General features: G+C 34.8%; 2 protein-coding genes and 1 non-coding gene across 6 annotated transcripts in view; 2 read left to right on the forward strand and 1 right to left on the reverse strand.

The window, feature by feature from the left end:
- Positions 1-5,768, forward strand: part of LOC111778195 (probable DNA primase large subunit) — an 8,594-nt gene extending 2,826 nt beyond the window's left edge. Inside the window, exons 8-20 of the mRNA XM_023657885.1 lie at positions 719-802; positions 902-966; positions 1,175-1,223; positions 1,306-1,353; positions 1,428-1,517; positions 1,666-1,725; positions 2,346-2,405; positions 3,518-3,592; positions 3,895-3,980; positions 4,646-4,739; positions 4,827-4,934; positions 5,358-5,415; positions 5,533-5,768. Of these exons, the coding sequence (XP_023513653.1) occupies positions 719-802; positions 902-966; positions 1,175-1,223; positions 1,306-1,353; positions 1,428-1,517; positions 1,666-1,725; positions 2,346-2,405; positions 3,518-3,592; positions 3,895-3,980; positions 4,646-4,739; positions 4,827-4,934; positions 5,358-5,375 (837 nt within the window). The 3' untranslated portion in view covers positions 5,376-5,415; positions 5,533-5,768. The remainder of the gene's footprint in view (positions 1-718; positions 803-901; positions 967-1,174; positions 1,224-1,305; positions 1,354-1,427; positions 1,518-1,665; positions 1,726-2,345; positions 2,406-3,517; positions 3,593-3,894; positions 3,981-4,645; positions 4,740-4,826; positions 4,935-5,357; positions 5,416-5,532) is intronic.
- Positions 5,769-6,960: 1,192 nt separating this feature from the next.
- LOC111778272 (squamosa promoter-binding-like protein 16) lies at positions 6,961-10,100 on the forward strand. 4 transcript variants are annotated; one of them, XM_023657991.1, is made up of 4 exons: positions 6,961-7,242; positions 7,592-8,038; positions 9,175-9,311; positions 9,383-10,100. In XM_023657991.1, the coding sequence occupies exons 2-4, from the start codon at positions 7,746-7,748 to the stop codon at positions 9,871-9,873; spliced, it is 921 nt and encodes a 306-aa protein (XP_023513759.1). In that variant the 5' UTR covers positions 6,961-7,242; positions 7,592-7,745; the 3' UTR covers positions 9,874-10,100. The 4 variants fall into 4 exon arrangements, with proteins under 4 accessions (XP_023513759.1, XP_023513761.1, XP_023513762.1 ...); XM_023657993.1 differs by having other exon boundaries at positions 7,672-8,038; XM_023657994.1 differs by having other exon boundaries at positions 7,763-8,038.
- A 4,186-nt stretch (positions 10,101-14,286) lies between these two features.
- On the reverse strand, positions 14,287-14,360 carry TRNAR-ACG. The gene has a single exon. It is a non-coding gene; the product is annotated as a tRNA-Arg (tRNA).
- Between the last annotated feature and the right edge of the window lie 9,144 nt (positions 14,361-23,504).

Below are 23,504 nucleotides of genomic sequence, written 5' to 3' on the forward strand. Positions count from 1 at the left end.
TTTTTTTTTTTTTTTTTTTTTTTTTTTTTTGCAGATAGAACGATTATTTTCCTAAGATCTGTTTGGAAAAAGAAAAATTGCTCTACAGTTGGATTTTAGTAAAATCTGTTGAGTTCTTGAAAATATTTGCTGACAAGTGCGTAGGATAACATATATATGCCTGCTTACATTCATACATAATCGGATCAAATTTTTGTTACTAGACCTTTCCTTTGATCTATAAACTATGGAGATGGTTGGTCACTTGGATTTTGTAGATCTGTGTGGAAGGTTAAATATCCTATGGAAGTTGAACTCTTTGGTTAGTGTATATTTTTTGGGAGGGAATTAATGCATATGAAAAGGCTTCATGGAGTCTATAGAAGAATCTTCTTAGTTGTGGGTAGGCCTGTTATGAAATTATGGGATCTTAATTCTTTCTGCTGGCTTCTCTTGAAGTGCTCTGTTAAAGGTTCTCAAATTGTTCTGTTTGTAATAATGCGGCCTGGATTTTTATTTTTTTATTTTTGTATCTATGGCTTGGCAAGTTGGGTGGCTTCTCTACCTGTTGATGTGTGCACTTGATAAACTTTTGTATGATCATTATCAATGAATTTTGTGTTCCTACAAAAAGAAAAAGAAAAAAAAAAAAAAAGAGAGAGAGAGAAGGAAAGAAAATTCAGCTTGTTGGATGTTCTTCCTCTTCTTCCTCATCGTTTTCCTACCTTATCTTATGAAGGTACCATGGGAAGAAGTTCCAGAACTGGTGGCTGGTCGAAGGGTATTACTTCATAAAGGATATGCATATATTGCTATTTATCAGGTAATTTTATGACTATAATGCATATACATATATATTTAATTTCATGTACTTTCTTGATCTTCAAAGGTTATTTTTAATTTTCCTCCATGTATTGCTTAGGTGGTTTCCCTTGTTGCAACACAATTCCGCAGTTACCTATCAAAGGCCTTAAGTCTGACAAACAGGTTGTTAAAGAAAGCTTGAATTGGATTACAGATTTCATTTTCCATCAACTACTTTTCTCATAAATACTTGACTATTGGGATGGACGTTGTGTGATAATTTCGTTTTCTCAAAATTTTCATTTATATTAAGAAGCTTTGGGAGATCTAACCAAGTACATGATGAAAGTTTCATTTTTTAATCTCTATAAGTTATAAATTTTATTGCCAGGAAATGGACATCTACAATAAGAGAACAAGAGAAGGATCGGTTGACCCCTGTGAGTATAATAATAGTGAGACACGTGCATTATAAAGAAACGTTATACTTGTGGTGTTTGACATATTCTAAGTGCTTTACAGATCGTTGAAGCCCTTTGCACAAGCTACCTGGGTCCTGACTACTCACAGGTAGTTTATTTAAGTAGCTACTTTACCACATGATGTAATCTGATCTGGATCTTTGTTGCTCAATATCTCCCCAGCCAACAGAGTATGCTGATATATCAATCAAAGACCTTGAACAAATTGCTAAAAGTTCATTTCCTCTTTGCATGCGGCACCTATTTGATAAGGTTAGAAGACTGGCCACAATGCTTTGCCTAGTTATATTTCTGGAAGTTTTTCTCTTTTCTCTTTCTCTCTCCTATTTCTTCCTGTTGTTGGTACATAATATTCGATATATTGAACAGTTTTTCATTTATTTATTTTACTCATGTCCAGCTGAAAGAAGATCATCATTTGAAGCATGGAGGGAGAATGCAATTAGGTCTCTTTCTCAAGGTTGTGCAATGCCCCTTTACTGATTTTAGATGCTTACACTTTGAAGTACTTTTCATTTTTCTTTCTGTTTGGCATTGATCACAATTGGTTTGAGAGAGTTGATAATTACCGTTCCATTCACTAATTGTATGTATACAAAAGTGCTGAATGGTCTTGTTTATTCTACATGAAGAGTTGAATTGCTCTTATAAATATGAATTGTGTACATGTTCCTCTATCGTCGTTTACTGTCTTGTTAAAGTTTCTTAATGGTTGTGTAATGGTGATATTGGCTATTTTTGTTATCATTTGATACGATACCCAAGCAGGAAGATCTCTTTTTGTACCCAAAGTAAAAGCTTTGGAGATTACGGAAAAGCTGTATTTCCAGGATCAAAACCAAAGTAACATTCCAAAGGAAAAAATTTGTTGACTGGTTTCAAGCTTCAAGCAGTAAAGGCAGTTTAATTTAGACGATCGATGATGTTTTTATATGAGGAGAATCAACAATCAAGAACAAATAATATGTAGTATATTGAAGCATGAGTAGTATTTTTGACTGAAGTATTTATCTGTGTAATGCTCCTCTCATTTTTTGGTATGAAGCCTTTCAATCTTTAACTACAATTCTTCACATGCAGGGTGTTGGTTTGAAGCTTGATGATGCCCTTGCTTTCTGGAGAGCTGAGTTCTCGCAGAGAGTAAGCATAATAATACTCTTTTAAGTTATCTGCAAAGGAATAAACAGCAGTAAAAATGGTGATATAACAATAACAACTCAAAAATTGAGTAATGATGTTAGAAATGGGGTTGGGATTGGGAAGTGAGTCTCCTAACTCTAACCTTCCCTTATGTCATCCCTAACCCACAATAAGAATTTTTTGCCCCTCACCTTCCCTTATTGCCAAATAAAAATTCTTGCTGAGACATATTAATATATTTCAATTGGAAGAATAGTGATTTCAGCTAGAAAGTATCTAAAAATTTAAGTGCCATTAATTTCAATGTTCTTTTATATTGAGACAAACCCTTTTTAGGAATTCTATTAGCTGCTAAATTCATCTCTCTTTATCGGTTAAGTTTCTTCGCATCACACAGTTCAAATTGGCTATGCTCTCTTTCCAACCATCTTTAACAAGCAAGCCCCTTTAAAACTTCAACTCTCTTTTCTTTCCATGTGGGAGTTTGTATTCTTGACTATTTGTAGCTTTTCACTTATCAATGAAATCAATGAAAAGTTTGTTCTTGGTTTAAAAAAGAAATATACAAGTCCCTTTAGAACTGCAAAAACCCCTGTGAAAGTTTGGACAAAAGGCTGTGGGCCGGTCCGTTCATCTTAGATTCCGCTTTCATTTCAATTCTGATAGAAGTGAATTCTTCAAACAAGGTTTGTTCAATGCTATACTTTTTAAGGGTTCTTGAAGACTACTTGATTATCTCTCGTTGACAAACTAACGCAATCTTTCCTTTCGATAAGTGCTAACAATGACATAATGTATAATTTCTACCCTCTAAAGATAACCTCCAAACCATTTTGCTAACCAGACCTCATTTCTTTTCCTTAAATTGCGAATTCCTATGCCACCATTAGCCATTGGGAAATCTTTAATTATCATTTTTATTATGTTAAAGTTGGTCTCTGTAGTTGTCCTAATTGTACAAGTAAACATCTTTTATAAAGCTTGAGTTCTCTCTCTTGTTTTTTATCCAATTCTCTATTCTATTTATTTACTTTCATTTCTCCTGAATATTACTTTATCTGTTTGCTAGAAGTTTATATCTTATAGCTATTGCTTTATCCTTTCTTCCATAGGTTGGTGTTGAGAGGTTTGACAAAGAATATGCATACAGTATCAGGCATAACTATGGAAAAGAAGGCAAGAGAGTGGTAAGAGATGTTGCCTTTAAATCTTTATGATGCAGATTTGTTTTTGAAAAAGGAAATTTGAAGATGCAGAACTAGTTGATTCCACTTTACTTGGATTTTTATTTTAGGAATCTTAATATTTTGGCATCTTTTTCAACAATTTTTAATGTCCTATTTCTCTGCGACGTGATTACTCGTCTTTTCTTGTTATGTTTTTATCTGGCCTCTCCATCATTGTCCTACTTGTACAACTATAAGCAGTCTTGTGTATTTTCTAATTTTCTCTATCTTGATTTGTATCTTTTTCTATCTGAATGTACTAGGATTATTCACCTTATTCCTGTCAAAAAGTCATCTCATCATCACCTGGTGTTGGAGATCATCATGGATGTCCCTATAGACATTTCAGGTATGCCTCCTAAAACAATTTCTTGATATCTAGAATTTTAAGCTGAAGTCATTTAGCATGCCTGCATGCATGCATGCATACATACATACATAGATATACAAACATACATACATAGATATATATGGTGTAGGTCAGAAGGCAATGTGCTGGTTAATCCATGATAAAGAAAAAATTGTTGGAAGAATTCGTCTTTGTGGAGTTGGAAAGCTTGATAATCAATTAAAAAGAAACAGTATGTCTCTCTCTTTATAATTGTGGGCCCATTACAAGACCCAGACTTTGAAACATCAAGTGTTTTCTTATTAATCTCACTTGAAGATTCAAACATGTGATCTTTGGATAGGTGTTATTCAAAGACCACAATCCTTAACAAGGGTATTATCAGAACATCTTAAAAAAGTTCTCTTCACAATAACTAGGCAACAAACAGCTTTTGTAGAGCGGCGATAGTGCCTAAACTTCTAGGACTTCATTTTTTTTGAGTTCAACAACAAGCGGGGTGGAAAATTTGAACCTTCGACCTCTTGTTCTTTATGCTAGAGTTATTCTTGGTCATTATGCTAGAGCTATGCGTAATTTGATGACTTTAAATTTTCTTATGGTATAAGAATGATATATATTTTTAAAAAGATATTCGTTGTTTGATATAACGATTTCTTCAACAGTGAAGACAACTTAAGAGCAGCTCTTGGTAAAATGGGAGTAAATAACCAGAAAATGGAAGATATATTGGACAAAGTGCGAAATAGACATTATCAGGTTGGCTTTTAATTTTCCTTTTTTTTTTTTTTAAAATCTTATTTTAATATTGGGAATAACGTAAACATTTTTCTCATGTATCTTTAGTTGGCATGCACCTTGACGTTTGAATCGGTTCATGGTTCATCGTGCGACGCTGGGATTAATCATCCAAACCAGTACTTCATTGATAGTCAAAAAGTTCTGCAATCTAAGGTATACCCTGTAACTTCATCATGTACTAATTTTGATGCTTTCTTTATGCGTCATATTGTCTTTGTGGAAGTTTTGAGTCTTGGAAGGCTGAGCACATAAATGCATCCTGAACTTGGAAGGCTGCTGCCCTACTATGAGTTAATTGTTTTATTATTTGAAGAATATAACATTGGTGAATTAAGGGACGTCAATAACGTGCTCGAGTTTTTGGCCACTATGCCAAGAAATACCGTTCTTCGAGATGTTCTACCGAGCTAAGGGCATGTTAGCTAAGAGCAAGTGATTTAGTTGTTTCAAAATCACTCTCAAACATGTCCCGTGTGTTCCAAATTGTATTGTTTAGCTAACATTTGTATTGTTTAGCTAACATGAAATAAAGTTGGGACCTTTACTTAGCTTAATATCTGCCCTTATTATTTGCAGAACAATTCAACAGCTTAGTAAAAACAGGTACAAGCACACCTCAAGAAGTAGGATCGAGGTTTGTTTATTTTTGTTACTATCCATATTGTTTGGTATCAGAGCATCTTTGGTGTCATAGCACGGACCATAATATCTTTGTTATCCTTACTTAGCGTGCTTAGCCACTCTTTTGCAGCACTGGGAAAACGCTCTTGCAAGGCGAGTGGGTTCAAACCAGGTGCTTTCTCTCGATCGAGAGCTTTAACCGTAAAATTGTATCCGTTTAGCAATGTAAATTATACATATAAAGTTCTCAACTGGTCTCTAGAGGCTCTTTTCCAGCTGTTGCAGCTGGGCGACTTTGGCTGTTTTATTCTTAAATATTTTATTTTCTTTGGAGCCTTCTACTTTAGTTGGTCGTTTGGTTCACAACTTCTCATTCCACTTCTATGCCTCAACATTTCTCTCTAATAAATAAAATTTAATTATAACTTCAAATTAATTATTACTAACTAAATTAAATTAATATTAATTAGAAAAGTACAGATGGGCCATACTTGGCACGTCTACTAGCTTAACACGTTGTATAAAATATTTTCTCTTACAACTCTCATCTTTAAATTTTTATCCGTTGAACTACGACCCTTCTATTCAATAGCATCGGATCATGACGGTCGACTTTCATCCATGTTTGATAGGTGGGTCTTGCAATCGAGTTTCGTTTTATCTTTGAACTCGATGACCACCCCACTTTATTCGATTTTATGAAGTGATTTATACGGAAAACAAATTATCGTAAAGAGAAGAGGAAAAGAAGGCAAAAGAAAAAACTTTAAAATATAAGGATAAAATTATAATTTTAATATTCTTTAGGTTCGTTACTTATATAAAAAATGTTCATATTCTTTCAAAAGTTGCAATATTACGGCAGCCTTCATCGTCAGCCGAACGATCCAAACTTTTGTTTGAACAAGAATCCTTGAATCAAAGTAATTAATACCTCCTCATATAATACCTCCTTATACTAAATTTGAATCAATCAAGAGATAAGGTTAGAATTAGATTACAATCGAAGCAAGATTTGAAACCTTGTTCTAAATTGAGTCACTCTATAATCTAACTTGATGAAGGCTTGATTGAATGGTTGGGAACCTTGTTCTAAATTGAGTCACTCTATAATCTAACTTGATGAAGGCTTGATTGAATGGTTGGGGTGTAATTCTACCACAAGAATTGATTGAAACTTATAAATGCCAAATATATGCTCGAATTTCTGAAGTAAACGTCTCAATTTGAGATCTAAATTATATTCATCAACGAATCTGAATTTTACATAACATATTGTGGGTATTTATAGTCTTGTGACATCGATCCCCTTTAATCTGAACAAATTGACCATGTAACTTTTACATAATTTATAAAATTAAAAATAATTTTTTCTAACGAATGTCGATGTAGATCGAGCTATTGGTGTGATAAAAGAAGAGGGAAAGGAAGGCATAGGGTTTTGTTTTCGAAATTCCACCAAAATTTGAACTCATAAAAAACAAACACACACTCTGTCGCTTTCTTTGCCACTCATTTCTATGCCCCTTTTTCTCATTTTTCTATTTGTTTTTTTTTTTTTTCTCTTTTACTCAACAGATTTTCCCCTTCTCTCCCACCAAAATCCCATGGATTTGGGTCTCTAAACAATACAATGCTCAACACTTCCAAAATACCCATTTCCAACTACATTATCCACTCTTCCCAATTTCTCAGTCTAATTTCTTCCTTCTTTTGCTTTCTCTAACTCTTCATCCGCCCAAATCCGATTCCCTTTTGGTTTTTGAACCCGTTTCTCATCTTTCTCTTTCTTCAGTTCTTCCTCTTTCAGCTTCCTCAGGTTGAAGTTGGAGCTTCACTTGTGAGTTTCTTCTAATTTATTCCTGTTTTTGTTTGTTTTTGTGTGAATGCAATTTATAGGGATTGAAATTAGTTTATCATGATTTGATGATGCTGCATAATTGGGTTTCTGTTGGAATTTGCTGTAGTTCTGGATTTTGATCTTGGTGATAATGAGCTACTTTCTTTATATTTCTTACAAAATTTGAGCATAGATCTTAGAGAATTGTGACTGAAGTGGATAGTTCATGTTGATGGGCCATATTCCTCGTCTTTTTGCAGCCTAAAATTTGATCTAGTTGAGGAAATTTTGATAGTACTGATTGTATTACTTGTTTGTGTTGTATCCTTCCTATTGCTGCTCAATCGAGTTCGTTCATCGTTCATCGTTCATCGTCTGGTTTCTTACTCTTATTGATGGAAATTTGTATTGGGAATCGGTGTTGTTTAGAGAAAAGGAAAACGTTCAAAAAAATTTAGTATAGAAGGAAACTGAGAGTGTGTTGGAGTAGAGGAAGTTGGTTGATGTATTTGAGACTCAGGGGCATTGGTCATATGGGGGAAGGATCAATGGATGACATGGAAGGAACTAGAGTTACTTTGATCGAGTCGTCGTCATCGTCTTCGAGATTAACGAAGAGGTCACGTACCCCTTATAACGGACCCCAAGTTCCTTCATGTATGGTTGATGGCTGCAGTTCAGACCTTAGCAAGTGCAGGGACTATCATCGTCGCCATAAAGTGTGCGAGTTCCATTCTAAAACACCGAAAGTAACCATTTGCGGTCGGGAACAACGATTCTGCCAGCAATGTAGCAGGTGTGTTGGAATGTTTAGAACATCAATATGCTGCAATTTTCTTCATTGATTCAGCCTTCTTATGGTTTTCTTTTCTGATCATTAGAATTCAAGTTATGCAGATGGGATATACTTTTAGGCTGTTCGTTTTTTTCTACGCCCTTCCTGAAAAGTGTTTTTGAGCTTATGATATGTAGTATAGTCGATACGGTTTCGTTGTGACAGTGCATTAATGAAAGTGCGTGAGCTCAAACCCACCGCTTGTTGATATTGTCCGCTTTGGCCCATTACGTATCGCCGTTAGCCTCACGGTTTTAAAATGCATATGATAAAGAGAGGTTAATAGTGATACGTAACGAGCCAAAGCGGACAATATATGCTAGTTGTGGGTTTGGGCTATTACAAATGGTATCAGAGCCAGTCACCGGGTGTTGTGCCAATGAGGACGTTGGGCACCCAAGGGGGTGGATTGTGAGATCCCATCTCGGTTGGAGAGGAGAACGAACCATTCCTTATAAGGGTGTGGAAACCTTTCCCTAGTAGACGCATTTTAAAACTGTGAGACTGACGGCGATACATAACGGGCCAAAGCGGACAACATCTGCTAGCGGTGGGATTGGGTTATTACAAATGGTATTAGAGCTAGACAACGGGCGGTGTGCCAGCAAGGACGTTGGGCTCCCAATGGGGGTGAATTGTGAGATCTCACATTGGTTGGAGAGGGGAACGAAATATTCCTTATAGGTGTGGAAATCTTTCCCTAGTAGACGCGTTTTAAAATCGTGAGGCTGATAGTGATACGTAACGGGACGAAGCAGCGGTGGGCTTGGGTTGTTACAGTGGGTGGGATAAGCTCTCTTCTTTTACTCTATTTCACTACCTCGAGTTTGTGCTTGCATTTGTTTTCTGTTGTAACATGTTCAAGGCGTGCTCGTATCTTTACTCCTCGGACCCCGGACGCGAATCTTAAACAGATTGGATCGAGAAACACAGGCGGATTCCCGTAATCTATTTGCTTTTTTACCAGATAGTTGAATAAGTATTGGAAGCAAATCTTTGTGGGACTTGCATTTTATATGTTTCTTTTACTTCTTACTTTTGTCTGGTTGGTTCTGTTCTTGGTATTCATTTCAGTTCAATTACACATGTTCTTGTAGATTCCATTCTCTGGTGGAGTTTGATGATCGAAAACGAAGCTGTAGGAAACGTCTTGATGGGCACAACCGACGTCGAAGAAAGCCTCAACCTGCAACGATAATGCTTAATGCAGGACGATTTCTCTATAGCAACCAAGGTTAGTAATATCAATTTAGGCATTCTCTTCCACGCTTGCATGTTTCGTCATCGAATGACTTGCTTGGACAGGTCCAAGATTCTTACCATTTGGTAACCAGTTACTGTCTGCTAGCAATGATTTGAGCTCATCTTGGGTCGGAACGATCAAGCCCGAGCATAACGACGCTCTTTGCAGCAGCAACTCACAGCTCGACGATGCTGACAGAAGAAAAAGTATGTTTCCAGGGTTGTCGGGCTGTGATTACAAAGAAAAACAGCCACCATTTCTCAATGTTGGATCCAACAACGTTGGGAATGTTCAGAAAGTGATGGGAAATGGCTGTGCTCTCTCTCTTCTGTCAACACCAGTTGAGGCTGGGGAGATTAATAATCTAACCTCCATGGTCCAATCCAACCTCATCCCCTCATCCCATTTCATCCATAACGATGGTCTTGGCTTCGAGAGTGACCTCGTTAGTCCTCGTTTGGCCTCGGACGGTAGCAGCGATGCCAACATCCGGTGCTACTCGATGTTCGAGGACGGACCTGATGGATCATCCATAGATTTATTCAGGTTTTGAAACATGGAAGAAGAGGGCTCATTCTTCTTGGTTCTGAAATAGATCTAATCTAATATGGCTTATTCTCCTCAGAATTCAACCTTCCACTCTCTGGTTGCTTCTTTGTTTTTTTGTTCGGGGAGTTTAAGGAATGCTTTTGTGTTGTCTGTGAAATGTCTCTTAAAAATGTTTTAACTTTGTTCAGACTTCAGATTTTGAATATTAATCTTCAGCCTCTATTTAGTTCCTCTTGGAAGTGTCAACACCGTCGACACCGTGGCAATGTGAGATCTCATAATGCATCCCTTTCGTAGGGGCAACGTCCTTTTGGCACACTGCTCCATTCCCTAGGAGACCCAACATTATCACTGGCACACCGTCAGGTGTCTGGTTTTGATGCCATTACGAAAGGGACAACGTCCTCGCTGGCACACTACTCCACCCCTAGGAGACCCAACGTCATCACTGGCACACTGCCCGATGTCTGGTTTAATGCCATTACAAAAGGGACAGTGTCCTTGCTGACACACTGCTCCACCCCCTAAGAGACCCAACGTCATCACTGGCACACCGCCCGGTGTCTAGTTTTGATGCCATTACAAAAGGGATAGCGTCCTCGCTGACACACTGCTCCACCCCCTAAGAGACCCAGCGTCATCACTAGCACATTGCACGGTGTCTGGTTTTGATGCCATTACAAAAGGGGCAGCATCCTCGCTGGCACACTGCTCCACCTCCTAGGAGACCCAGCATCATCACTGGCACACCGCCCGGTGTCTGGTTTTGATGCCATTACAAAAGGGGCAGCATCCTCACTGGCATACTACTCCATTCCCTAAGAGACCCAGCGTCATTACTAGAACACCGCCTGGTGTCTGGTTTTGATGCCATTACAAAAGGGACAGCGTCTTTGTTGGCACACTGCTCCACCCCCTAGGAGACCCAGCGTCATCACTGGCACACCACCCGATGTCTGATTTTGACGCCATTACAAAAGGGGCTGCATCCTCGCTGGCACACTGCTCCACCTCCTAGGAGACCTAGCATCATCACTGGCACACCACCCGATGTCTAGTTTTGATGCCATTACGAAAGGGGCAGCGTCCTCGCTAGCACACTGCTCCACCCCCTAGGAGACCCAGTATCATCACTTGCACACCGTCCAGTGTCTGGTTTTGATGTCATTTGTAATAGCCTAAACCCATTGCTAGAAGATATTGTCCGCTTTGACCCATTACCTAAACGTGTTTTAACCAATGAACAAAAAAAAAAACAAAAAAACAAAAATTAAAGCAATACTATGAAAAATGACGTTTTTTAAGTTATTAATTGCAAATGGATATATAAAATTCAATAGGAATAAGTTATCTTGAATTGATTCAATAAAATTTGAACCTACGGTATCGAGTTTTTAAAGACCTATATTCTACCAACTCGAACAAAAGAATATTTTATTATCAAACTAAATGCACCCGAGAATATTATCGTAAAATTAAAAATATTAAAAGAAGATTATAAAAGCTATTTTAATTGCAAAAGAATACTCACATTATAAAATACAATGGAAGAACAACTAACCTTAATTTCACATTTATTTACTGTAATTTAATCATGTTTTGTTTTTGCTCATTATTTGTATTCTTCGAATAAAGTTAGAACCACCCTAAATTTTTGTTAATAATTATATAAAAAAAATTAAACTTTTTTTTAAAGGCATATTTAACATTTTTTTATTAAAAAAAATAGTAATTATAAATAGCTATAAAGTTTAGAGATCTATTAGACATAAAAGTATAAGTTAAGATTGTAATTAGAGATGCCGATGAGATAGAAAAGCCTTCTCCGTCTCTATCCCTTCAAAATTCTCGAGAATTTTTTTCATTTATTATTCTTTAAAAAAATAGTTATTTTAAAGTATTAATTCCGGAGTATTATTAGAAATTTATGACACTAATTTAAAAAAAAAAAAAATCCCAGCAATATTCCCTATTAATTTAATCTAAATTTGGGTTCACACGAAATCTATTATTTAAATCATATTCTCCTCTTACAATTATTTTTTATTTTTTATTTTCTTTTTTAAAGCATAAAATCCTATAAATATTCTTGCCTCGCTCCTATTACTAAATAATATATTTTAAATTTTAAAAGTTATTTGATAAATTAAATATAAAATTTATTTATTTTTCTGTTCGTAAATATTTTTAAAGGTTAATAACAAAATAGAAATATATTTATACATTTTAAAGAATGAATTTATAATTTATTTATTGTTTTTTAAAGCACTGTCTGTGAGGCACGTCCTATATAAAGCGTGGAGACGATGGGTGACTTTAGCAAAACCCCAGTCACCTTCTTCATCCGCCGACGGTTCATCGGGTCGGCAAAAATGGAGAAAAACCCGAAGCGAAAGTGCTTCATGAGGCGTCTATATCGAGCCGCAAGATCCGCCGGAAAAGCCAAAGCCAAAGGGAAGCAAAGCAACCCGCCGGCGTCGATGGATTTCGCGACGGAGACGGTCGGCAGTGGTGGCTGCGGGCGTTTTTGGGAGAGAAGCGAGATGAGATCTGAGAGTTACCCGAACAAATCGGCGGCCGCGCCGCGAGCAGGACAGAAGCAGGCTTCGTCGGCGCACGGCGGATTTCGCGACGTAAACGGTGAAATGTGGGGAACTTACGGTGGCTACGGCGGCGACGAGAATGTGGATGTAAAGGCGACGACGTACATACTGTGGGTAAGAGAGCGTTTGAAGATGGAGAGGTCAATGGCGGACTGAGAAAATTCAAATTTTTGGGTTCAAAATATCTAATTATCGAATAATATATAATAAATTAAAATGTAGTAACCCAAAATATGATACAAAAATTAAAATATTATTTTTAATTTAATTTATTATTATTATCTTTTTATATAAATTTGAGAAAAATTAAAACGTAAAATGTAAAAAAATTTAAAAAATAAAATAGTAATTATTCCAAAACATTATTTAATTTATTTTGAAATGATATTTTTATAACTAATTAAAGAAAGATGGCACACTGCCTTGTGTCTACACCTTTGGGGAACAGCCTCATCATTGACACATCGCCCAGTGTCTGACTCTCATACCATTTGTAATGATTCAGACCCACTGCTAGCAGATATTGTCTATTGAGGTTCCCGCACTTTAAAACGCGTCTGCTAACCAAGATTGGTCGGAGACAAAATTAAAAATTAAATTAAAATATATTTAAAAATGAAAAAAATTAAAATGTAATTAGCATGAAAGTACAACTAAATTAGAATTTAAAGTGAAATAAAACAAATAATTTAATAATTTAAGTGGGTTAGTTAAAGAATCATTGATGATTACAATCCACTTTACTCAACAAACAATGATTTGCTAAATTGAATATATAATAAACCACATAATATTTAATAATATTTAATAATATTTAATAATATTTAATAATATTTAAAAGACACCCATTTTATTGAATGTTCATTTTGTAGCAATATTTTTATAAAATTCATTAACCATTGGCTATCTTGATGATAATAATTAATTTATGTTATTTAATTTAAATATTGAGATGTAAAAGAGAATCTCTTTTAATCTATGATTAGTTGTTCCATGTCTTTAACAAAAGTTAGTTATTAAATTAATTAATTTCCGATATTCCGTGCGACATTGTCATGTTATTTACTCTTAGCTTCTAAAAATGAAGATACTTTATTGTAACAATCCAAGCTCACTGCTAGCAGATATTGCCCTATTTGAGCTTTCCCTTAAGATTTTTACACGCTTATAAATAATGTTTTGTTTCTCTCTCTGTAACTGACGTGGGATATCACAATCCACCCTTCTTCGAGGTCCAGCCTCCTCGTTGGCACACCACTTGTTGTCCACACCCCCTCAAGACTCAACGTCCTCACTAACACACCACCTAGTGTCTGGCTCGGATACTATTTGTAACAGTCCAAGCCCACTATAGTAGATATTGTCTGGGATAATCGTTTGTTCCACTGGGTCTATTTACAACTAGCCAATTAAGAATTCTCAAATATACTAGTACTAGCAAGTGCATCTTTGATGCAGTCATCGATTCTCCCGAGAGGTCACAATTACCGCGAGCAAACATATTAATGACGAGGAACACATTTTTGCTATTCTACTAATACTTGTACTTGCTCTGCTATTCTGCCGAAGCCTGGCTGAGGAAGAATTACGGGGCGTAAAACAAAAAAATATGCTGATTCGGGTTGGGTATACTATATTTAATTTATAACGGAACCCCCGCCCTTAACCCATTAACGAAAAAGAAAAAATAAAAAGATAAGGCCATTCCATTTCGACAAAAGACCCACACCCAAGTTCCATAGCTTTGGGTCCGCTATCCCGATCATGATTTTCCTACCCCCAGAGGGAAAAGTCCTTCCCTTTTTGGCCGGTTGTGGGCGAGGAGGGATTCGAACCCCCGACACCGTGGTTCGTAGCCACGTGCTCTAATCCTCTGAGCTACAGGCCCCACCCCGTNGATTTTCACACGCTTATAAATAATGTTTCGTTTCCTTCTCTAACTGACGTGAGATCTCACAATCCACCCCTCTTCAGGGTCCAGCCTCCTCGCCGACACATCGCTTGGTGTCCACACCTCTCAAGACTCAGCGTCATCACTAGCATACCACCTAGTGTCTGACTCTGATACTATTTGTAATAGTCCAAGCCCACTATAGCAGATATTGTCTGTTTTAGCTTGTTACGTATTGCCGACAGTCTCACAGTTTTAACTGATATGGGATCTCACAATTTACCCCTCTTCGGGGTCCAGCCTCCTTGCTGCAAACCGCTTGGTGCCCACACCCCCTCAGGACTCAACATCCTCACTAGCACATCGTCTAGTGTCTGGCTCGGATACTATTTGTAACAGTCCAAGTCCACTATAGTAGATATTGTTTGTTTTAGCTCATTACGTATTGTCGTCAGTCTCACGATTTTAAAATACATCTACTATGAGAAGTTTTAAGATTAAGTGGAGTTACATTGAAAAAATTACAAGAACAACCCTTGGATCATGGCCCAAAGAAGACAAAATTGAAGCCCGCATGCGTTGATATTGGGGGGCTAAAACGAGGCATCCCTTGCTATGTCCATAAGGCTATAAGTTTGGTTTCTTCCACTTCATGGACTCTTCAAAAAACCAAGTTCATGTTGGCATGAACAATATTAAATCTCGACGTTTGATTCTCTCGTTCTTTCTTCAAATATAGATTCATCTCGAGGGCTTTATAGCTCGCACGGGAGAATAGATTTGTCTAAAGGGTTTCACGACTTGTTCTCAGTAACCATGTCTCGAGGGATTTGTGCCCTATAAATGGAGGACAAAACATGCTAGAAAGACTTGTATTGATCTGTCGGAATAATTATGAATCGTTACGGCGATTGTTTTATAAAATTAGTTAGATTTTGACGTTTCGAAGCATTTATTTGGGAGAACTAAGTCAAATGGGAGACCCATATGGTGTTGCATGTGATGAGCTCTTTATGTCACAAAAGGGTTTGAAGTTATGGGGAGGGCAGACCTGTCACATGGGAACATGCTAATAAGTAAATGTAATAAGTGATTTTTGTTTTTTATTCTTTTTAATTTTGGTCTAAGGAAATTTAAAAAAAAAATGTTTTTTAAGGATGAAAAAGACAAGTCAACAACATTCTTTAAGGTTTTGTCAAAATCAACAGTTTGGGCCTTTCGGATTGGACAACTCAAACCCTCCAAACACACATTTGATAAATAAAAAAAACCTTAAATATTTCTCTATATAATTTTATCCCTAACACTTCCCCTTCTTTCATGTAATCTTTACCTTCTTCTCTTCAATCTTTGCTTAACTTAATATGGATAGTCAAGCCCTTTATATATTATATATATATTTACGAAAATAATGGTTTAAAACAATATTTCAGGTCATATCTCGATATAAGTCACTGGGTATACAAAATTTTAGGTCATATTCCGATATAAGCTAATGGGTATAGAAAATTTTAGGTCACATCCCAGTATAAGCCATTGGGTATACAAATTTTTTTGTCACATCCCAGTATAAGCCACTAGGTATACAAAATTTCAAGTCATATCTCAGTATAAGCCACTGGGTATACAAAATTTTAGGTCATATTCCAGTATAAGCTAATGGGTATACAAAATTTTAGGTCACATCCCAATATAAGCCACTGGGTATACAAAAATTTTGGTCATATCCCAGTAATAGCCACTAGATATACAAAATTTCAGGTCATATCTGAGTATAAGCCACTGTGTATACAAAATTTGAGGTCATATTCCAGTATAAGCTAATGGGTATACAAAATTTTAGGTCACATCCCAATATAAGCCACTGGGTATACAAAAATTTTGGTCATATCCCAGTAATAGCCACTAGATATACAAAATTTCAGGTCATATCTGAGTATAAGCCACTGTGTATACAAAATTTGAGGTCATATTCCAGTATAAGCTAATGGGTATACAAAATTTTAGGTCACATCCCAATATAAGCCACTGGGTATACAAAAATTTTGGTCATATCCCAGTAATAGCCACTAGATATACAAAATTTCAGGTCACATCTCAGTATAAGCCACTAGGTATACAAAATTTGAGGTCATATTCCAGTATAAGCTACTGGGTATACAAAATTTTAGGTTACATCTCGGTATACACCACTGGGCGTATAAATTTTTTTGTCACATCCCAGTATAAGCCACTAGGTTTACAAAATTTCAGGTCATATCTCAGTATAAGCCACTGGGTATACAAAATTTGAGGAAATATTCCAGTATAAACTACTGGGTATACAAAATTTTAGGTCACATCTCGGTATAAGTCACTGGGTATATAAAATTTCAAGTCATATCTCAATATAAGCCACGGGGTATACAAAATTTTAGGTCATATCTCGGTTTAAACCACAGGATACACAAAATTTTAAGTCATATTCCAGTATAAACCACTAATAAAAATTTTAATGGTCGTATTTAGTGCATAAAATATTATATATTAGAAATTTAAATATTCCCACCAAAGACAAAACAATAATAATGAAAACATGAAGAATTAGGTAGCACTATAACTTCCAATATTACAAGCTACAAAAGGAACAATTTTTAAAATTTTGAATAAGATTGTACATTTAATTTGTTCATTAAATTTATACATAAAGTCGGTTTGATTTTGTTCAAAGGAATTTAAGTCGTTGTCAAAGACTTCATGTAATGGGCATAAACCCGCACCTAACCAACAAGATAACATAACGTATGCTTTTCCCACTTTTTTACTTTTTAACACGTTTTTAGCGATTCTAAATGCTTTTTTAATTAAATTACAAATTTAATCTATAATTTTAAAATTTACAATTTTGTCCTTAGAGCTCGGTGTTATCAAATTATAGAGAATATTTATAATATTCTAATTTTTTTCAAACTATCGAGACTAAATTAAAATATGGATCGTAATGGAGACAGGTGAGCAAGTTAATTGACACCACGAGGTGGTCCCCACTCGACCAAAATCAAATTCAAGCCACTCTCCCACTCCATTAAATAGTAATAATAAAAGTAAAAGTGTGAAATAATAACCGACCAATGAGAGAATGCCACGTAATATGATTGAAATTTGTTGATAGCGACTACACGTGTAGCTTCATTTACTTCACATCTCCAACATTCAAATGTTTTTATTTATATATTTTTTTTTAATTTTTAATCTCAATTTTGTGTCTAATTTAAATTTTAAATTAGAAAATTAGTATCGTTAATGGATTTCAGATCGGCCCACACCTAATTTATTTGAATCAACCAAGCTCGATCAGCCGGTTTGAGTCACATTTAAACCAAAAACCGAACCAATGAGCTTATCATTGAATGATGTATAATATTATATTTTAAAATATATTTTTTATAATTTAGATAGTAAATTAATACAAATAATAATGTGAGCCAATTTAAACCCGACCCAAGCTTGATCGGATCGAGAATTCTAAATTTTGTATAAAATATATTTATAAATTTATAAAATTTGTATTTAGTGTAAATTTTAAAAAAAAAATTGATTAAATACTTTTAAATATAATACTATGTGATATTATAATTCAGAAATTCTGTGTATATTTATATATATATATGGTATTAAAGTTAAAGTCAAAGGCACGTGGGGGTAGAAATGTAATTTAGTGTTGAGAGAGAGAAAGTGGGGATAATGTAATAAAAAAGGAGTAGTAGGGGCATTTTGGGGAGAGAGAAAAATGGAGAGTGGGACGTGACTTGGTTAAAGAGGAGTTTCCCAAATTGGAATAAGTTTCACGTGTCATTACTGCTGACGGTGACCGTGTTCGCCCCAATCCGGTAAACCAATCTGACACTTTTACCCCTCAAAGTACTTGTGGGTCCCACTTCTCTCTCATTCAAAAACTCCATTCCCATCTCATTTTATTTCCAACCCCCACTCCCCAAATGTCCTTTTCACCCTTTCCTTTTTCTTTTTTTCAAACCCATTCAATTCTTAAATTTATTTAGTTGATGTAAATGTATCGGTTGAGAATTCGAATCTAATCTCTCGATCCCGACCTCGATCGTCTTTAGTCATAACGCTCGTTTCATACCATTTTCACCTTTAAATTTTATGATCGCTTGTTCACGTTAGCTACAATGGAATTATGTTTGTGTTTGAGTCCCACATTGACCAATCAAGGGGAACATCGTGAGTTTATAAGTAAGAGACACTATTTTTTTTTTGTTTTATTTTTACATTTGACTTATTTAAAAAGTCAAATAAACGAAAATAAAAAAATATAATATTAGGAGACGGATTTAAAAATTGGTTTGGGTTTTGAAAATATTTACAAAAAGTAACAAAATAAAGAAATAAATAATTTGATTAATTTTTTAAAAATAAAAATTCAAACTATTTTTGTAAAAATAATGTGATAAAACAAAAAACATGTTAGAAACAATGATTACCCATGTTTTAATTTTCAAAAACATAAACTTTTTTTTATTTATTTTTATTTTTTGTTACTTTAGAAATAAAAAGAAAATAATATTTGAAATACAAAAACACTTTAAATTAAATTAGAAACATTTTACTTTCATGATTCCAATTTCTTTATCCTTTGAATTCCACTTAAAACGACACTTTAATAAATTTGAAAGCGATATGCATTTGATAAATATTTAAATATTTAATTTCAAAATAGTGTTTCATTTAAAGATAATTTGAAAGTTAAACGTAATATAATGAGTTGATTAGTGTTAATTTCTTGGTTAGTTATTTATTAACATCTTATTTAGTTGTCATTAATGAAATAAACCCCTTTTTTTTAAATAAAAAATAAAATTTAAAAGTATTTCCTATAATTTAGGGTAAATATTGGATGGAAAATAATAAAATGAAAGCAAAGTTGTCGGAAAGGACAAGATCGTAACCAAAAGATTGGTGTTAGACAAACCACACATAGGCGTACTCCGATACTTAGCCGCCGCCGCCGCCGCCGCCGCCAAGTGTGGGTCTCTACTCACTTATAAAAAAAAACAAGTGAAAAATGTTTTTAACACATTAAACAATTAAAAATTTTATACTTCGAAGTTTTGTTATTTACTCTTCGCGTGCACCTTTTGGTATATGTAGTAATTTTCAATTCTTTTAACCCTTTCACTTATTCATTCAGAAGATTGCTCTCATTCAGATGTGGTCTCGGTTTATTCATGTATCTCTCTTTTACTCGGGTGTCACATCAAAAGAGAGTTGATCGATATTTGAAACATGTTTCACTTCATCCAGACTCTCGAAATGGAGGGTAATGTTCGGTATTTGTTTTACTCGAGTATTAATGATTTAGAATAAACACGCTACTAATGAAAATACACGAACGTAAAGAAGGGTGTAATTTTGGAGAAGGGGAAAAGGCCCACTTGACATTAAAGGGAGGTTTTGGTAGTCACAATCAAAATAGCTAAGCTAAGGCTACTTCACATTATTTGCCTCTATCTCTCTTCATTCTTAAAGCTTAAACTCAATAATTTCTCTTCCAACTTTTATGTCTTTCCCATCTTCAAATATGTGTTCTCGATCTCTATTAAAACGTACATGTATGTGTATATATACAAGACTCGAGTATAGGAGGGATCCATGAATGAACCGAGCCCACGTTCGAATAAAAGCGATCCTAACCATAGGATAACTAAGTGTGAGATTCCACATCGGTTGGTGAGGGGAACGAAGCATTCTTTATAAGGGTGTGAAAATCTCTCACTAACAGACACGTTTTAAAAACCTTTAGGAAAAGCCCAAAAAGAACAATATCTACTCGTGGTGAGTCAGTACCTATATCAACAAGGAACACCTTTCTTTTTCAGGGTTTATCCTGGATGACCTTCAGTAAATTTTCCATGTGAGTGGAGACAAAACATCCTAAAAGAACTCATGTTGATTTGTGGAGATACAAAACATCCTAGATCCTAAGATGCATGTGAGTGGGGACAAAACATCCTAAAAGAACTCGTGTTGATTTGTGGAGATACAAAACATCCTAGATCCTAAGATGCATGTGAGTGGGGACAAAACATCCTAAAAGAACTAGTGTTGATTTGTGGAGATACAAAACATCCTAGACGGATGGTAGTAAATCGTGATACTTCCATTGTCTGTTGTCGTCGTCTGCCTCATTTTCCACTGTCTTCCCTCTCCACTCTGCCGCCCGACACTAGAAACGACTCATAGGCACCAAGCCATGGCTAAGCTCTCTTCCTTGTCGTAACAGTATCTCCTAGCATCCCGTCCAAATCCTTTTCGTATCGTGTATACGTCATTGTTTCATTATCACGAGTAAAGCAATAAGAACACCACAACAACAATGACCTGCAACGATTTGAATGAAATGAATTCGGTGTATTAGAAAATTAAATTTTGTGATTAATAGAACGCTAAATTTTTTTAAAAAAAAGTGGTAAGAGTACATCCACCAAATTCATAGGTGCAGTTGGCGAAAGTACTTTGAGTTTGGACCACCTGAGAGTGTAAGCTAAAAGACATTGCTTTCATTCACCATCTGCCTTATCTCACCTGCACTTGATGTGTTATTTATTGGTCCCCCCAATCCCTATGCTTCCAAAACCTAAATTTTAATGCATTTCCAATAAGACAACTTTTCATGATATTACTTACCTCTTCTTTCATCTAATTTTCTCTCCAAGGGTTGAATCGTCTTTTTTTAACACCCGGTTTCATGACGTTTTTTTTATTAGCGTTCATTGTTTTGTAATCGAAAGGGTTGAACTGTCTTTTGTTACTGTATACGTTTAAGAGTCTATCTAATGACGTTTTTTTTACCTAGCTTTTGTTGTTTTGTAATCGAAAGGGTTGAACTGTCTTTTGTTACTGTATACATTTAAGACTCTGTTTAATGACGTTCTTTTACCTAGCTTTCGTTGTTTTGTAATCGAAAGGGTTGAATTGTCTTTTGTTACTGTATTTACTTAAGCCTCTGTTTAATGACATTTTTTTTTTACCGTTGTTTGGTAATCAAAAGGTTGAATTGTCTTTTATTACCGTATATATTTAAGACTCTGTTTAATGANTAATTGAATGGGTTGAATTGTCTTTTATTACTGTATTTATTTAAGACTCTGTTTAATGACGTTTTTTTACCTAGCTTTCGTTATTTTGTAATCGAAAGGGGTTGAATTGTCATTTGTTACTGTATACATTTAAGAGTCTGTTTAATGACGTTTTTTTACCTACTTTTCTTTATTCAGTAATCAGAAGGGTTGAATTGTCTTTTGTATCATCTTTTTTTAAGAGCATGTTTGATTACATTTTTTAACCTAATTTTCTTGGTTCGGTAAACAGAAGGGTTGAATTGTGCTTTGTCACCCTATTTTTCTGATGACGTTTTTTTTACTTACTTTTCTTCAGTGATCGAAAGGGCTGAATTGTATTATGCTTCCGTTTTTTTAAGAGTACGATTGACGATGGTTTTTACTTACTTTTCTTTGTTCGGTGACCACCAGAAGGGTCGAATTATGTTTTATTTTTTCAATAATTTTGAAAAAAATTTAATTTGAAAGTACAAACTTTGAGGAAGGGGGAGTAAATTAGAATTGAAGTACAATAAGGTCCCAATATTTGGTTACTTAAAACAATCAAATGACATTAATATTTTCCAGTTGTGGTAACCTACAGGCAACCCTATGAAACCCCTTTAGGACCCAAAAAAATGCCTAAATTTAAGCCTTTTTGGACCAAATGGCTTAATCATGGCATTCAATTTTGGTTGAGATTTAGATTTACATTTAGATTTACCCCTAATTTCTACCAATTATTTGTAACTCCTTACCTTCCTACTTTAAATGATATGTAGCTTCTTATTTTAACTTCACCTTACCTTATTTTTAACCACAAAAATAATAATATATATATATATATATGTTCGACAAAGATTTTCGTCACATCCTGACCGTTCGAGTAGGGTTTAAAGGTTATGGATGTTAAATGAACACGATTCTCCACAATGGTATGATATTGTCCACTTTGAGCATGAGCTCTCGTGGCTTTGCTTTGGGCTTCCTCAAAAGACATCATACCAATGGAGAGAGTATTCCTTGGTTATAAACTGGTTATAAACTCATGATCATGGCTAAGTTTAAGTTAGGGCATGACTCTGATACCATGTTAGACAAACACGACTCTACACAATGATATGATTTTGTTCGACATTTGAGGATTCTATTGGCATGACTAAGTTTAGGGCATGGCTCTGATACCATGTTAGACGAACACGACTCTACATAATGGTATGATATTGTCCACTTTGAGTATAAGCTCTCATGACTTTGCTTTGGGTTTCTCTCAAAGAACTCGTATGAATGGAGATAGTATTTATTGATTATAAACTCATGATTATTCCTTAAATTAGCCGATGTGGGACTTTCATCCAACAATGAACTTATTTGAGCTAGGTTGAATTCAAATAAATAAAAATTTTATAGATATGATTGGTTCATGGGTAACCTAAAACTAGGATGGATGGATTCGAACAATTTTAAAAATTACATTTTTAATTACGATACAATTATAAATATACATATATTAATGAATTTTTTTAATTATTTATTCTTTTATAAATGACTCGAATAATTTGAACCCACCCAATTGAAAAAATTAATGGTTAGGTTGGATTGGGTTCGTTTAATAAAAGGTTATTTGAGTTGAAAAATGTCCGGTTCGAAAGGGTTTGGTCTAAAAAAAGTCAATCTTAATTTTACGTCGTTTATTAAAATTAATTAAAAAAATTACTTTTATAATTAAATTGTATTTTAATAATAATTAATTACTGCAAGAAAATAAAAATGCATAATTGAGCAGTTAGAGTTTCGTGTAGGTTTACTTAGAACATTATGACTATAAGAAGAAAAAAAAGCATGAAATATTTAATTTGTTTTTTTCTTTTTTTCAAACCTCATTTAAAACACTAAAACATTAATATTAATTGAAGGCTAATTTAATGAAACATTATGCTGTCAGATTTTGGTTGGGGAAATTTTGTTCATTCTTTTTTTTTTCTTTTTAATTTTTAAATGCTTTTATTTTTTTGGACGTTGTTTAAGGCCAAATTTACTC

The sequence above is a fragment of the Cucurbita pepo genome, chromosome LG17 (assembly GCF_002806865.2).
Source record: "Cucurbita pepo subsp. pepo cultivar mu-cu-16 chromosome LG17, ASM280686v2, whole genome shotgun sequence".
Lineage (NCBI taxonomy): Eukaryota > Viridiplantae > Streptophyta > Magnoliopsida > Cucurbitales > Cucurbitaceae > Cucurbita > Cucurbita pepo.

Coding starts and splice junctions, on each gene's coding strand:
- LOC111778272 (XM_023657991.1), top strand. CDS start 7,746: ATGTATTTGAGACTCAGGGGCATTGGTCATATGGGGGAAGGATCAATG. Junction 8,039..9,174: donor TTCTGCCAGCAATGTAGCAG/GTGTGTTGGAAT, acceptor ATGTTCTTGTAG/ATTCCATTCTCTGGTGGAGT. Junction 9,312..9,382: donor ATTTCTCTATAGCAACCAAG/GTTAGTAATATC, acceptor TTGCTTGGACAG/GTCCAAGATTCTTACCATTT.